We start from the raw sequence: 16,737 nt of genomic DNA on the forward strand, positions 1-16,737 counted from the left end.
CATCTTAACAGTCTTTAGAGCATTGAGCTCCAAGTTGTTTTGGCTGCACCAGGACACCAGATGGTCAATCTCCCACCTGTAGGCAAACTCATCCCCACCAGAGATGAACCCAATAAGGGTGGTTTTGTCAGCAAACTTCAAGAGCTTGACTGACTGGTGACTGGAGGTGAAGCTGTTCATATACAGGGAGAAGAGTAGAGGGGAAAGGACACAGCCTTGAGAGGAACTGATGCTAATGGTCTGGGAGTCAGAGACAGATTTCCCCAGCTTCATGTGATCCACCTGCAGGTTGGGACAGACGTGCAGCCGGGAGAGATTGTCCTGTGGCAGATCTGGGATAATGGTATTGAAGGCGGAGCTGAAATCAACAAACAGGATCCTGGTGTAGGTTCCTGCAGAGTTCAGGTCCTGGAGGATGAAGTGGAACACTATGTTTACTGCATCGTCCACAGACCTGTTGGCTCTGTAGGCAAACTGCAGGGAGTCCAGGCGTGGGTCAGTGATAGTTTTAAGGTGGGACAGAACAAGGCACTCAAAATACTCCATTACCACCGAGGTCAGGGCAACGGGTCTGTTGTCATTAAATCCTATGGTCCTTGGTCTTTTGGGACAGGGATGATGGTGGAGGTCTTGAAGCAGGATGGTACATGGCATGTCTCCAGTAAGGTGTTAAAAATGTCTGTGAACACCAGAGACAGCTGATTGCCACAGTGCTTCAGGGTGGAGGGAGAGACAGAGTCTGATCAAGCAGCTTTGTGGGGGTTCTGTCTTTTTTTTTTGGACCCCCCCCCTTTTCTCCCCAATTGTAGCCGGCCAATAATCTCATTCTTCCAAGTCCTCCTGGTCGCTGCTCCACCCCCTCTGCTGATCCAGGGAGGGCTGCAGACTACCACATGCCTCCTCCGATACATGTGGAGTCGCCAGCTGCTTCTTTTCACCTGACCGTGAGGAGTTTCACCAGGGGGAATGGCACATGGGAGGATCACGCTATTTCCCCCAGTTCCCCCTCCCCCCCAAACAGGCGCCCCGACCGACCAGAGGAGGTGCTAGTGCAACAACCAGGACACATATCCACATCTGGCTTCCCACCCACAGACACGGCCAATTGTGTCCGTAGGGTTGCCCAACCAAGCCGGAGGCAACACGGGGATTCAAACCAGTGATCCCTGTGCTCGCAGGCAACAGAATAGACCGACACGCCACCCGGATGCCAGTGGGTTCTGTCTCTTGAACAGCCTATTAGTGTCCCTCTCCAGGTGTCAGACACCCTCTAGCTACTGCACAATCAACCATTCCTGCCTGGAGAGCAGATTTCAAGTCTAATTGGTGCCGCTGGTGAATGTATAATATTCTGCAATCTGCCAATTGCACTGTCCAGGATTACCAATCGTTTAATTAGAATAATGTGTTCTTGCGGACATATACCATAAAACAATCAACAGCACTGCATGTATGTGTTTGCGTGTGTGTGTGTGTGTGTGTGTGTGTGTGTGTGTGTGTGCGCGCGCACGTGCACATGTGTATGTTTGTGTGTCTCCATATGCACGTGTGTGCGAATGTGTGGCGTGCCTGCAATTGCGTGTGTGTAGGATGGCAGGAAGACTCTGGAAAATCAAGTGAAGAGACTTGAGATTGTGGAGCGCCGGGAGACAAAACTGAAGGAAGACATCCAGAGCAAGACCCAGCAGGTCCAGCACATGGCAGATAAGATATTGGTATCTAGATCTGATTTATTATTTTTATTTTGTTAACAAAGATCTTAAGTTCTGAGGTACCTTATCATCTGTGATAATTTGTTTTAATGTTGTGACAATGAATTTGTCAGTCTGGAATGAAGTTTGTTTTACGTTTATTTGTGTAGGAGCTGGAGGAGAATATGCGAGAGACTCAAGCCACAGCCCAGCGTATGGAAACACACCTGGAACAGAAGGAGAAGCTATATGAAGATAAGATCAAGGTTTGGTTTTAGAAGTCAGACACATATACTTCTAAAACCTGCGTAATTTTGATGCATTTATAGGGTGTATTGAAACTTGTGATGTGTTGGCCGGTATTGTGTGGTGGTAAGTTTTATGTGCACAGAAAAGGTTTGCGTTGTCTTGACATCATTCTTTGCCCTTAAATGTGATGGCCCGGTTGTGCCTTTATGGGCTGTGTGGAACTGAGCAGGTGCTGGAGGCCCAGATGAAGGCAGACATGGCTGATAAGGAGATGCTGGAGTCCAGTCAGAGCAAGTATGAGGAGGAGGTGCGGGAGAAGTGCAGCGTCATCAGTGAGCAGAAGGCGGTAGGAGCTGGACCAGCCTATTTTCACATTCATCACACTGATACAAATTTCTAATTTGGAACAATCTGTTCCTAGGCCATTGCCAAATACAAATTAATCTCGCAAAATAAAGGCCTTTTGAAGACCTGTTGATGTTTGATTTTAAAGAACCGTTTGTATCGTTCCTAACTCCCTCTCCAGACCATCAACGCAATGGACTCCAAGATGAACAGTCTGGAGCAGAGGATTTCTGAACTGTCTGAGGCTAACAAGCTGGCAGCCAACAGCAGTATCTACACACAGAAGAACATGTAAGTAGTGTCACTAGAAGAGCACAAAACATTGGGAACACACTGCTCTATCCAAGAAATAGATTGGCCAGATGAATCTTGATGAATGCTATAACCACTTCAGACATTGTAAAAAAACAAGATGCAATCCAACACTGAGCTTCTTATTTTTTATGAGAGAGATGCTGTATGTACTACTGTGAGTTTATATTGCCTCTTGTTGATTGTGTGTTTGTGTGTGTGTGTGTGTGTGTGTGTGTGTGTGTGTGTGTGTGCGTGCGTGCGGGGGGGGGGGTTGGTGGGTGTGGTCTCGGTAGGAAAGCTCAGGAGGAAATGATCTCGGAGCTGCGTCAACAGAAGTTTTACCTGGAGTCCCAGGCTGGGAAGCTGGAGGCCCAAAATGCCAAACTAGAGGAGCATCTGGAGAAATTGAGCCAGCAAGAACAGAGCAACAAGAGCCGTGTGCTGGAGCTGGAAACCAGGCTCAGAGAGGTGAGGAGGGGAGGGAGACATAGGGAGGGATGGAGTAAGAGGTCTGAGAGTATGAATAAAATGAGACTGTGTCTGGAGAGGATAGACTCAGTTAAAGAGAACAGCCTTGTGGCCGGAGGGTCACTGGTTTGAACCCCAGGAAAAACTAAGGTAAGCTTCACAAAGCCAACTTAAACCTTGTGAGACCAGTTTTCACTATGCAAGGAATTTGACTGAATAGTTAGTTAGTTAACTAACTGGAAGCAGGACCAGTTAGTTAACTACAGTGAGTGGTTTCGATAATGATGACAACACACAACCCTCTTTTTATTAAAAAACAAAACAATGCCTCTGCTAGGAGAAGTTAACATCGATGCTGCTGTAGAGTTAGTTTTATCAGAGCTGGAGTTGATAACCTCACTAAAAAAATACACCGAAGGCCTTCTCAAACACAATAAATACCACTAGCTATGTCAACTGACCTGCTAGCTAATTGTGTTTAGTACTCGCCGACGGGAGCATAGTATGTTTCCTTGACCCTATTTCATTGAACTTACTAAAAGTTAACCTAACCTACCTTAACCTGACTTAACCTGAACCTCTATCTAACCCTTACCTTAACCCAACGCTTAACCAATGCTTACTCAGGCAATAGAAAAAAGAACTGGAGTTGGTCCCTGGCCGCTGCAGCTGCCCACTGCTCCTATACAATAGGATGGATTCAATGCAGAGAACAAATTAATTGAAAGAATACAATGTTGAATAAGGTGGCTTTTATTACATTTCATTTTTCATTTTCATTACCTTACCCTAACCTTAACTGATAGCTAACCTATTCAATGGCTAACCCACAGGGCTGAGGGAACATAGGGCTGACTCCCTCATCGACCAGTGCATGTGGAAATGTGGGCTCTGGTTCTGCTCATGGGGTTTGACTGATTAAAGGCCGATCCAGTTGCCTGCAAAGTAATTTTGGTCTATGCCCATTGATGACACCCACAATACAAATGATTGGCTAGCCTCGCCAGACCTCAATGAGCAAAGTAATATATGTGGGCTGGCCTTGCGAGGCTGAACAAAGACTGAAGAAAAATGAAAGCGAAATGCTGTCTTTTCCCTCAGCATCTTGCATTAATTGCCACTCAGCAAAGAACTGCTCAGTGGCTAACAGTAGCAGACTAGGTTTGAACAATCCAGATGTGAGTATATTTAACTGTATAGAATGTGAAACTGGGCAGGGCACGTAGATGGGAATGTGTGCAAAGTAACCCCCCGTCCAAAAAAAAAATTCAAAAACAAGTTCTGATATTATGGGTAAGAACATGACAATAGAAACAGGCTCAGGTGTGTAATGTGTAATGTCCCCTCGCTCTCTCCTGCCTCTTGCACTGGCTGGTGACTTACCTCCTCCCCGACTCCTGCTGACCCCCTTTTCTATCTCCATTTCCATGAAGATCGGCCTGGAGCACGAAGAACAGAAGTTGGAGATCAAGCAGCAGGTGACCGAGCTGACGCTGTCGCTGCAGGAGCGGGAGTCCCAGATCAGTGGCCTGCAGGCCGCCCGCCATGCCCTGGAGAGCCAGCTGCAACAGGCCAAGACGGAGCTGGAGGAGACCACCGCCGAGGCTGAGGAGGAGATCACAGTGCTCCGTGTGAGAGAGATAGTGGAGGAACAATGGATCTACTTCTCTGGTGCTGTTGTCGTCCCCTTCAATGTTTTGTAACCTGTCCTTCTTCTGTCTGTGTGTCTTATCTTGTAGGCCCACCGAGAGGAGATACAACGCAAGTTTGATGCCTTAAGAGACAGCTGTGCGGTAGGCAGTGTGCTCTTTCTCTTCCTTCCCTTACCTCCGTTCCAAAAGGAGACCAGTCAATCTGCATTGATTCAAATCCCGGTGAAATCATCAGATATGACCGATGATGTGTAAACTGTTTCAACCTCTGTGCTTCTCTACATTAGAAAAAATAGACTGTCCTCACTTACAAATGTGTCTTTTCTACTTTTAATCAATCCTCAAATAACTCTATGGCTTTGAAATCACTGTCCCTTTCTCTTCACGTTCCCATTTTTCCTTTTTTTTGTTATGGAAAACTTGATCCCACTGATTACATTTTCCATGTCCCTTTGTTAGCAATAATGAAGTTATTATGTTTTGAGGGATTCAAGCACCTTTGAAATCATATAGATTGGATAACCACCGGGACCATTCTGGTTAATGCATAATGGTCTCTCTTTATCCCTTTGCCCTACTTTTGAGAAGCTCCCACTCACAAGCTGTTCAGCAAGCATCCTCCATAGATTCATCCGGCCACTGTTCAGGCAATCACAGCAAAGTTCAGCGGCAAACTGAGCTTTTACAGCCTCTCTATTTTTATGTCTGGAACTGTTTGTTCCACATGCATTGCCTCTGAATAAACCTCACTAACACTGGCTAGCCACGCACCACACAGTTCTGAGAAACAAATATGTAAAAAGGTCATTTTGACTTCATGGCGCTGATGGCAGCAGAGGACGGTGTTGCTGAATTTCAAACAGGCTGCGCACACAGTGTACAAAACATTGGGAAACTAGCCTTGAACTTCAGATAGATGTTACCTTCTACACACACACAGAACACCTCAGCTCCATCCATTTTCACCCAGTTAAACTCTCACCATAGGTCTGCTCAGGGGTTGGTTTGTAAAAATAATTTCGAGGGGGTGGTTGGCATGACCATCCTGGTGGTGCGCAGAGGGACTTCAAAAACAAAAAACAATCACCTTTTAAACTGCAGCCATAGGCCTACATATTCTTAACCATGGAAGATTTTCTTACGCCAAACATATTAAAAACTTTTTGAGAATTAAGAAAAAAAAACATGTCTGGTCACATGGTTTAGTTTTGTGATTAGATTCCCCTTATGTTTATATTGTAACACGGTGTATTTCTCAGTTTACTTTTGACTGTGTTAAAGAATTCATTTTACTATGATATGCATTGTTTATTAATTAATTATTCAATGCATGAACCAATGAAAAGCATGCATCCCCAAATCAGTCCAGGGAATGGCAGGTACACATATCATCTCATTGTTGGATTTGGTGGTGGAGACAAGTCCTGCTGCAGCCAAGGGCAAGTCTACAAATCTGCAAATCTCTAACACAGATACAATTTAAGTACCAATAATAGATTTCTTTACATGTACTAAAATTCCTGGAGATAAGATCTATCACATATCCCTATTAGCACAAAGGGGATGGCAGTTTTACATAGGATTGGTTTTTACCATTTTACAATGGCCGGCAGTCATACTAACATGTACCCTGGCTCTGCCTAATGATGGAAGCTAAGCAGGTATGGGCTTGGCTAGTACTTGGATGGGAGACCTCCTGGGAAAATGAGTTGTTGCTGGAAGCGGTATTGGTGGGGCAGTAGGGGGCAGTCTTCCCTCTGGTCCTAATAAAAACAACAAATATCAAATCCCAGTGCACTGTAGGAGATGCCGTCCTTCAGATGAAACGTTAATCCGAGGATCTGACTCACTGTGGTCATTAAAGATCCCATGGCACTTATCGCAAAGAGTAGGGGGTTCCCTGGTATCCTGACAAAATTCGCAACCTGGCTCTCTCCATCTGGCCACTTAATCATCCCCCCATGTAATTGGCTCAATGATTCCTCCCTCTCCATCTCAAGCTGATGTGTGGTGAGCATTCTGGTGCAAAATGGCTGCCCTGCATCACCCAGGTGGGTGCTACACATTGGTGGTGGATGAAATGAGTTCCCCTCTTCATTTTGAAGCGCTTTGGGTGTCTAGAAAAGCACTATATAAATGTAATGATGATGACGATTATTATTATTATTTTGTGTAATGGGGGATGGCATTCCTTACATCCCCCCTCAAATCGATGCTTGGGTCCTCCTGCCAGATGAAATCAACAGGGGGTCATTGTTTTCAGACACTCATCTGATCAGTCTATTTCATCGCAACAGCGGGTGTTTTTTTCCATTCTTTTGCACTCTCTCTCTACAAGTGTTACGCCAGTTAGAATGACCACATAATTACTGCCTGTTTACCCATGCGTTTAATTACTCCCTGCCCCCCATGTTTACAGATAGCATTATGGATGTTGCTTTGACTGGTGATGCGGTTTTTGAATCTTCAGACATGATTTAATCGGGGCATGCAAGTCACTCCGTACATTATTGAAATGACAAACAAGTACAGGAGACGTGGATTGGCGCCAAATCACCACTTCATCCATCTGCCCGTCAATTTCCTCTCCTTTTCCTTTAAGTATTTAGATGCGGCTGTCAGACCTCTGCCTCCGGGGAGCGGCGTCACTAGCTCGGCGGAGAAGAGACAGCTAATTTACAGACTTAAAAGCTTTGCCTCTTCCCCTCCTTGCTGCATGGTGCACGGGCTCCCACGAGAGCTAAAAATAAGGGGCTCTTAACTGCCAGGCTCATCAGCCTCCGTCCCTCATTTCCACACGGTGTGCTCAGTAGTCTCATCTGATTACGAGAGGAGAGGTGAGCTGATGAATTGATTAGCTGGCTCGTTGCTTGGCCCTCGCTGGAGACGCGAGCACGGCCTGCTGGAGACGAGTAGCTTCATTACAAAGGGATGACAATGTTATATCACTAACCTAGATATCAATAACCACTTGGTGATGCAACAGGACTAGATTTTACACTAGTGTGGTGCGGGGTATCAGGTCGAATGTTTGTTTCCCCACCCCACATAAATAACAATGCAGCAAATGAAGAACCCCATTACTATTCAAAGAATGTAGAAGGTGAGCTCTACTCGACTTTATTTATTCATGTAGCACTCTTCTAAGCATAGCCACAAAGTGCCTCACAGGACCAAAGCACACCAAAACCTTAGAAGACACGGCACAAATATTAAAATGATGAATAAATAAATGAATAAAAGTAGAAATTGATGATAAACAACAGTGGAAAATAAATAAACAGACAGAAAAAGGACAGAAAAGGTCATTATTTCAGTTAATAATTATCTACACAAAACCTACTCTTATCTGGATGAACATGAAGATATATGTGTGTGGGGGTGGGGGGGAGTGTGTGTGCTTAAAGTCCATTTTACAGTAGTTATTATTATGGTGAAGTAGCTACTGTAAAATGGACAGTGAGTGTACGAAATATCTTGTGTGCCTTTACAGTGTTTTGTATTAGCATTAACCGTAACCTAGTCGTCCTAACTTGAACTAACCTCCCCCCCGCCTCATCTACCTCTCCCATTCGTGACTAAGGACATAGATTGAAAGATAAAGAAAGGTGGAATTATTGCTTTCACCTCCTATCTGGGTATGTGGAAGCCTGAGTTGTCCTCCTGACTGTGTGCAGGTCATCACAGATCTGGAGGAGCAGCTGACCACGCTGACCCAGGAGAACGCTGAGCTGAACCGCCAGAACTTCTACCTGTCAAAGCAGCTGGACGAGGCCACCGATGAGAGCGAGGACCGCATGCAGCTCAGCCAGGATGTGGACCAGCTGCGCCGCGAGGTGGCTGACCGTGAGATGCACCTCAACAACCAGAAACAGGTGTCTGGTCCCAGTCCATCCCATTATCCATTCAATAAGCTTTAGGCTCATGCTCCCCGTTTTTGTTTTTGTTTTGTAATTACCATGTTGTTTTGGTTAATGTTCAACATTTTTATGGTACGTTGTCAGGATGATCTGCGTGAAAAGCATAAAGGACATAACATTGTATTTTTAATGTAGAAAAGGCGGAAGTTTCTGAGGGTACCTAAAATAGAGGAAGAATCTGCGAGTTTCTATGTTGCTAAGAATATCTTAGCTTGCAGTAGAGTTAGAAACAGGACGGTGGGTTTATTCTGTGCCGGGTACAGAGGGGCAAAAACTAATAGCTTCGTAAATATGAAAAACCTGTGGTTAAGTGCCAGCAAGTGTTTTATGCCTGTAATCTGCTCTATTATCATGTGTGTGTGTGTGTGTGTGTGTGTGTGTGTGTGTGCGTTGTTTGAGTCTCTCACACACACACACACACACACACACACACACACACACACACACACACACACACACTTGTTTTTCAATCACATATATTAATTCTGAACTAACTTTACAGGTGGGGTAACCCATACTACATACTACCCCCCCAATACACACACTACACACACTCTCTTTCTCTCGCACACACACACACACACACACATCTGTTTTTTTCAATCACATAGATCAATTCTTAACTAACTATACAGGTGAGGTAACCCATACTACCCCCCCATACACACTGTTTCTCTTTCTCTCACACACGCACGCACGCACGCACGCACGCACGCACGCACACACACACACACACACACACACATCTGTTTTTTTCAATCACATAGATCAATTCTTAACTAACTATACAGGTGAGGTAACCCATACTACCCCCCCATACACACTGTTTCTCTTTCTCTCACACACGCACGCACGCACGCACGCACACACGCACGCATGCACAAAAAGAGTGAAATGGTAGTCAGGCAGCAGAAAGCCTTGGAATGTTCCAGTGTTTTGTGTACTGGATGGGGCTGTTTAGCGAGAGCTAGAAAGAGGAGGCCGTGTGATGTGCGTGCTGCTGCCCCCGTGGGAGGATGCGTGTGTGGGTGTTCAGCTGCGTTCCCTCCGTCTCTCCGTCCTGCTGGTTGTGTAACCAGTGATGGAAGTCATAGACGAGGGATGGGGTGGTGTGTGGGTGGGATGTGTCATCCCCATCACTCCCGGGTCGTGTCAGCTGTGGAAGCGTGGACTTCAGAGGGCCGTGGCATTGCCACAGCACAAGCTATATTTGTCTCCCCAACACTTTGTCTAAAGCAGCATGTTGTTAGACATGAAATAGAGCACTTCCTGTAAGGCTGATGACTAATGTCGATAAAAACCTGCCATGGCCAAACATGTAATGTAAATAAAAAGGCCCTGATATTTTATTACTCTTGTGGAAGAAGCTAGGAATTGCAATCTCAGTGTTTCGCTTGGTCTGACTGGAAATTTGAGGACGGCAGTGTTGTTTATTTTTGGCTGGTGCTTTATGATCCCTGGGTGAATGCATGGTTTTGAAAAAATTGCGAGTCCTTGACTTAAATAAGTCTTCTGAATGAAAGCAGAGGAGAAACAATGGGCCTTATGCAATAACAGTTCTCCTAAACTTGTTTTTATAAGAAGCGCGTCAGAAATCAACCTCAGATTCAAGACTACACTACAAACACATAGTATGTTGCCCTGAATGGTTTTTTTTGTTGTTGATTTTTTCCCCCCTTTTCCTTCCCAATTGTATCCGGTCAATTATCCCACTCTTCCAAGCCATCCCGGTCACTGCTCCACCCCCTCTGCCGATCTGGGGAGGGCTGCAGACTACCACATGCCTCCTCCGATACATGTGGAGTCACCAGCCACTACTTTTCACCTGCCAGTGAGGAGTTTCGCCAGGGGGACGTAACATGTGGGAGGATCACGCTCTTCCCCCCAGTTCCCCCTCCCCCAAACAGGCGCCCCGACCGACCGACCAGAGGAGGCGCTGGTGCAGCGACCAGGACACATTCCCACATCCGGCTTCCCATCCGCAGATACGGCCAACTGTGTCTGTAGGGACGCCCGACCAAGCTGGAGGTAACACGGGGATTTGAACTGGCGATCCCCGTGTTGGTGGGCAACAGAAGAGACCGCTACACTACCCAGATGCCCTGAATGTTGAATGCCACTTGTATATTTGCCACTTTATATTGAGACATGCAAATGTGAAGAGGATCCAAAAAAAAAAAGAATTTAATTGGTTCAGAAATCTAGGCGCTGCTGTCAGAACTGACAGAAATATTGATCCAGTCTCACCAGTTCCAGTTATACAAGAGAACAGCGTGCAGGAGTTATGTCTGTATTAGATAACTTTGCTCTATATTAATATTTATGTGTAGGCCTATTATATTTATATTCATGTGGGGCTCTATTTTTTCATGTTCTTCAATATTAAAACTAATCGTTACATAAGGTACACCAATAACCTCTCTTACTTTGGAAGTCGTCGTTGAGCAGTAGCAGGAGGGCTGTGTGCGAGTATTTGTGTCTGCATTGCAACTTGATTTTGATCATACCCAAAGAGCAAACGTGTCCAAAATAGGAGAAAACGGGTGAATGCCACAAGATTTCAAAAACAGTGATTATGCGCTTTTTATCAACAGTGGTTATGAATGGTCGTTGCGGTGTGGTTATGAACGGCCGTTGCTCTGTGGTTATGAACAGTCGTTGCATGTCCTTGGCGTAGTTGTCAAGGCAAGATCAAGCGAGTCCTCGTCTAAATCCTTCTCCGTCTACTGTATGCGTCTGGCAGAACATTGAAACACTGAAGACCACGTGCACCATGCTGGAGGAGCAGGTCCTGGAGCTGGAGACCCTGAATGATGAGCTTCTGGAGAAGGAGAGACAGTGGGAGGCATGGAGGGCAGACCTAGAGGAGGAGAAGAACCAGGCTGAAAGGAGGGCCAGGGAGGTCCAGAGACTGCTGGACTCTGAGAAACAAAATAGGTGATAAGTTCACACACTTGCTCATAAGCTCACACACACACACACACACACACACACACACACACACACACACACACACACACACACACACACACACACACACACACACACACACACACACACACACTCCTGCGCACTCTCATTTCGGTCCAACTGCGCTTAACTTTGGCAAAGGTCTGGTTGGACAAAAACATAAAAACAATGAAGTTTTGTTCTCATGCACCTGCACTGACAAAGTTTTGGATGTATGACTCATTCTTTTAAATAGAATATGGACACTATCATCTCATCCACATCCAAACTCACACACAAACACAAATATAAAGACATTAACAAAGAAAAAAACAGTGAGTGGCATCTCAGTTGTGTTATGATTAATGTTGTTAGTGGTAGCTGATGGTGTTGGTGGCTCACACCTTTTGTTGCTGCCCTTATCATCTAGGCTTCGTGCAGAGCAGCGCAGCTCGGAGTCTCGCCAGGCTGTGGAGCAGGCTGTGATGGAGCATAAAGCGGAGATCCTCACCCTGCAGCAGGCCCTCAAAGACCAGAAACTCAAAGCCGAGAGCCTCTCTGACACTGTAAAGCATTTCCACGCTGTTTGCCAAGTATTCACCATCTCCTAGTGAGCAGCTCTCAAGCGGAGTTCTTACTTTTTTGCCCTCTCTCGCTCTCTCTCTCGCTGTCTCTCTCTCTCTCTCCACAGCTGAATGACCTGGAGAAGAAGCATGCCATGCTGGAAATGAATGCCCGGAGTCTACAGCAGAAGCTGGAGAGCGAGAGGGAGCTGAAGCAGAGGTTGCTGGATGAGGTGCATTCAGTATTTTCCCGCGTACATCCTGTATTCCCATTTATTTACATGCAATTAATGTGTTCACTGCAGTCAGGAGTGTCAAAAAGCACTGACAGTACCGGTCAGTTCTGTTTTTTTCTTCTTCATGAAATGCTAAGGCAATGCTTCATGCTTGTTTTCATTACATTACACTTAAATGCACGGCGTTCGGCTGTTGTCAACATTGCAAACAGCCAAACAGAGGGGTGCCAAGGTCGGGGCTTTGGCGCCCAGGTGATGAATGTGACGAATGATTTCTGCCACAGCAAGGGAAGCTGCAGCAGCAGATGGATGCCCAGAAGACCCACATCTTCCGTCTGACTCAGGGGCTGCAAGATGCTCTGGACCAAACTGATCTGCTTAAGACTGAGAGAACTGACCTGGAGTACCAGCTAGAAAATATCCAGGTATACACACGCACACACGCACATCACACACTCTCGTACAGCACACATTTACATGCACAGTTCACACATGTATGAATTACAGTACGGACCTACTGGGCACACATCCTGGGGTCCAAGGGGTCCAGTGGCCCCTAAACTAGAGAATCTGCTTTAAGTAACTGTTATTACCGCTTCATTTCCTGCTGCAGAGTAGAAGAGTCATTCAACAGCTTGCTGTCATTGTTTTCTTTTTTTAATATTATTTCTTTTTTGATATTAAAGGTTGCTTTGATTTATCTCATATTTGTGGTTGAGAGGGATGTATTTTGTTAATGTGCTGTTGGTTTTAATTAAGTATGTTTGTACTGTAAAGTGCACCTCTGCTAGAGGGCGGGGGTCTTTTAGGCATCTGTGCCCAGGGCCCCATTTTCTTATGACCTGTCTATGAGTAAACACATAGACAGATGTATGTATGCATGAGCACACATATTACCCAGAGACACATGTGTCCGTGCTTATTTACATAGATGAGGACTTCCAAAACCAACGTACATACTCAGAGAGGCTGAGGAGGGACAGAGGGCCCTGTTAGACTCCGACTGGATTTTACCTTTTCTTTCCTTTATCTTCCCCTCTCACGTACATCTAAGCTTTCTAGCTGTCTCAGTGAAGAATAAAACTCAACACAAACGACTCTTTATACTATTTATGTACCTAAACACTCTCTGTCACTTTCTTACCCTCAGTCTCTCTCTCTCTCTCTCTCTCTCTCTCTCTGTACCAACTTTTGCGTTTATCTCTCTCTATCTTGTGCGGTTTGTGAGAAGTAAAGTACATGAGGAGACATTCATGGCGTTAGTGATGTTCACTTAGCTCCACCTGCAGGCTGTCTACTCCCATGAGAAGGTGAAGATGGAGGGGACCATCACTCAGCAGACAAAACTTATCGACTTCCTTCAATCCCGGGTCGACCACGGCGGCTCCAAGAAGAAAAAGGTCTAATTTGATTTTACACAGATTTGGATGGTGCTTTAATTAGTTATGGGTAACTATTATATTAGCCATTCCACATGGATGTGGAATGGCTGTAAAGGTGTGAATAACTGGGAAATCCCAGATTTTGAAAAGTTTTGGAATTGGGCAAAAGTTTAGAAAACTACTAAAAACAACATGTTTCAGTTTTGATACAGGTGTGAGTACAAAATTCATATAAGTACAGAGTCATTATGTTTTGACAGGAGTATGCTATATTTGAAGACTAGTCATCATCTTTCCAATGACATTGTCTAATTAAAGATCCCATGAAATGAAAAATGCATTTTCAATCTTCTCGCTCTTTTATGTGCATGCAATTTACACCTGTTTAAGACCATGTTTTAAGAAATTCACAAAATGCATTTTGTTTTATTTATGTATTTATGTTTTTCCCCCCTGACAAATACAGTAATTCTTTTTGCAATGCCATCCTACACTTGCAGGCGTACACCAACAAAAATATCCAATGGATCAGGAGCAAGTTGAGAAGAGCTGAGTTACCCCCTACCACCAAACTGTAACTAGCTGATAGCATATCAATGTCCACATTGCCGGGCTGTTATTGGCTGTCAGTCAAATCAAAATCCAACCCTTCACAAAAGCCCACCTGGCGGGCGTCCAGGTAGCGTAGCGGTCTATTCCGTTGCCTAACAACATGGGGATCGTCGGTTCGAATCCCCATGTTACCTCCGGCTTGGTCAGGCATCCCTACAGACACAATTGGCCGTGTCTGCAGGTGGGAAGCTGGATGTGGGTATGTGTCCTAGTCACTGCTCTAGAGCCTCCTCTGGTTGGTTAGGGTGCCTATTCAGGGGGGAGGGGAAATTGGGGGGAATAGCGTGATCCTCCCTCGCCCTATGTCCCCCTGGAGAAACTCCTCACTGTCAGGTGAAAAGAAGCGGCTGGCGACTCCACATGTATCAGAGGGGGCATGTGGTAGTCTGCAGCCCTATCCAGATTGACAGAGGGGGTGGAGCAGTGACCGGGACGGCTCGGTAAAATGGGTAATCAGGTAATTGGCCGGATACAATTGGGGAGAAAAAGGGGGGCCGCTTCATGCAGATATATGTCCAAATGTTGAAGTTTGCGGTACTTTAAATGCTATTTCATGGGACCTTTAATAGCCATTATTGCCCGGCTGCTGTTGGCATATTGAAACTGAAAAGAATTTCACATCTATTAGAAAAACAAAATAGAATGAAATCCTGCAAATGCAGAAGTGTTTATTCAATTTGTTGTAACTGACAGAGAAGTCTACAGTCATATTACTTTTGTTTTATTACAGTAAAAACAAGCAGCTGCCGTGGAATTTTCCACTTGTGCAAACATCAATACCAATTAGTGTGGTTTCTATGGAAACACCAATTCAAAACAGCTTGAAGAACTTAATTTGCCTCTTTATACCAGAAATAATGGAGGAATTAACCATAGAAAGCTTTATTTTGTTTTTTGGGGTTTTTTTTTCAGGATGTTTGACAAGTCTGTGTGTAGATAAGTGTTTTGCATTAAAATGATATGTTGAAAACTGTCTCGCGGCTATGATAAGTAATAATTTAAGCTTAAACAAGTATTAACAGTGAATTCACATTAGCTGACAGAAGTTACTCTGCGTGCACATGTGTGTGTGCTGGATTATGTCTCAGGGTCTGTTTGGCCGCCGTCGAGAGGACCTGCTTGCCGCCATGGCTGCCCAGGCCCAGGCTCAGGTTCAGGGTCCGGTACCCTCCGTGGCCCCAGTCCAGCCTGTTCCCCTGCAGTACAGTGACATGAAGGCAGCGCTGGATAAGGAGCGTGCCCGCTGCTCAGAGCTGGAAGACGCTCTGCAGAAGATGAGGCTGGAGCTACGCTCTTTGAGAGAGGAAGGTAAGACTCTTCATCGATAGCCTCCATGCAAGGTCACACTGTCACATGTGATCCCAGGGATTTCTTTAGGAGAGGACAGGTTTCCCAAATTATCTCATATTTCACCTACATCATTCTCTCTCTCTCTCGCTTAAATATATTTAATACTCATACACACATTTATCTGTCTGTTACGCAATTTGAGTCGAATTGAAGAGTGAAATTCTTTTTATGTTCCTTTATTCCTTTACACGAGAAGCTTAGAAGTGTGTTTTATGGTGAACTGCCTTCTATTCCTCAAAATTTTGCTAGCTGTCTTGTGAGAATTGATACACACTTTGGGAACCATTGATTATAAATGACTGTCTAGCCTTGGCCAAACGTCAGTAATCTTAATTTATATGATGCCAGCAATTAGGTTTTAGATTGATTTCTCATGAGCCCATGTGATCAGGTCTCTTAGGCCGCACGACACAGTTGACACAAGATTAATAAATCAGTGAACAAATGCACCCCCAGCGGTCCAGTACAAAGCCATGGAGCACAGTAACTCAACTAATCCGGCCACAGCACGGCAGCAGATGATGATGTCAGCCATGGTAAAGTCTCCTGAGCACCAGCAGGGCCCGAGCAACCTGGCACCTTCCAACTCCGGCCGCAGGAAGGAAGCTGCCACCCCTGAGGGTGAGTGGGGACGCCGTGCGTGGGGTGAAATATCTTTCTCTCTGTCACAGATACCTGCAAGTGTGCCTTACCCTCATGACATTCACTCGTGAGAAAAAAAACATGCATACGTACACAGAAATGCACACGAACGCAGTGCAGAGGTCAGCTACTACAGAATTATTGCTTTTCCTTTTCTTTTAACAAACCTTTCAGAGAGAAGGAGGGTCACTTTTGAAAGTAAGTTGTCCAAACTTGTGGTATCCAAAGTTTGGCTTACTATCTTCCCTTCCTTTGCTTCATGCATATCTTTCAAAGGCCAGATTTTAAAAGCTCTGCACTCCTACCAATTATCAGATCCCACCCGGGTGTTCAGATGAGGGGGGAGAAACCCTGTGTGTTCAGGCGGACCTCCTCCTCCTCAGT

General features: G+C 45.3%; 1 protein-coding gene across 1 annotated transcript in view; it reads left to right on the forward strand.

Moving 5' to 3' along the window:
• LOC130117276 (citron Rho-interacting kinase) overlaps nt 1-16,737 on the forward strand; it is an 86,538-nt gene that overhangs the window by 55,881 nt on the left and 13,920 nt on the right. Inside the window, exons 8-24 of the mRNA XM_056285486.1 lie at nt 1,590-1,715; nt 1,862-1,957; nt 2,170-2,286; nt 2,467-2,576; nt 2,873-3,047; nt 4,481-4,678; nt 4,787-4,840; nt 8,377-8,574; nt 11,363-11,556; nt 11,999-12,134; nt 12,260-12,364; nt 12,652-12,792; nt 13,657-13,767; nt 15,450-15,524; nt 15,564-15,669; nt 16,168-16,332; nt 16,528-16,551. Coding sequence (XP_056141461.1) covers nt 1,590-1,715; nt 1,862-1,957; nt 2,170-2,286; nt 2,467-2,576; nt 2,873-3,047; nt 4,481-4,678; nt 4,787-4,840; nt 8,377-8,574; nt 11,363-11,556; nt 11,999-12,134; nt 12,260-12,364; nt 12,652-12,792; nt 13,657-13,767; nt 15,450-15,524; nt 15,564-15,669; nt 16,168-16,332; nt 16,528-16,551 — 2,131 coding nt within the window. The remainder of the gene's footprint in view (nt 1-1,589; nt 1,716-1,861; nt 1,958-2,169; nt 2,287-2,466; nt 2,577-2,872; nt 3,048-4,480; nt 4,679-4,786; nt 4,841-8,376; nt 8,575-11,362; nt 11,557-11,998; nt 12,135-12,259; nt 12,365-12,651; nt 12,793-13,656; nt 13,768-15,449; nt 15,525-15,563; nt 15,670-16,167; nt 16,333-16,527; nt 16,552-16,737) is intronic.

Source organism: Lampris incognitus, chromosome 1, assembly GCF_029633865.1.
Source record: "Lampris incognitus isolate fLamInc1 chromosome 1, fLamInc1.hap2, whole genome shotgun sequence".
Classification (NCBI taxonomy): Eukaryota; Metazoa; Chordata; class Actinopteri; order Lampriformes; family Lampridae; genus Lampris; species Lampris incognitus.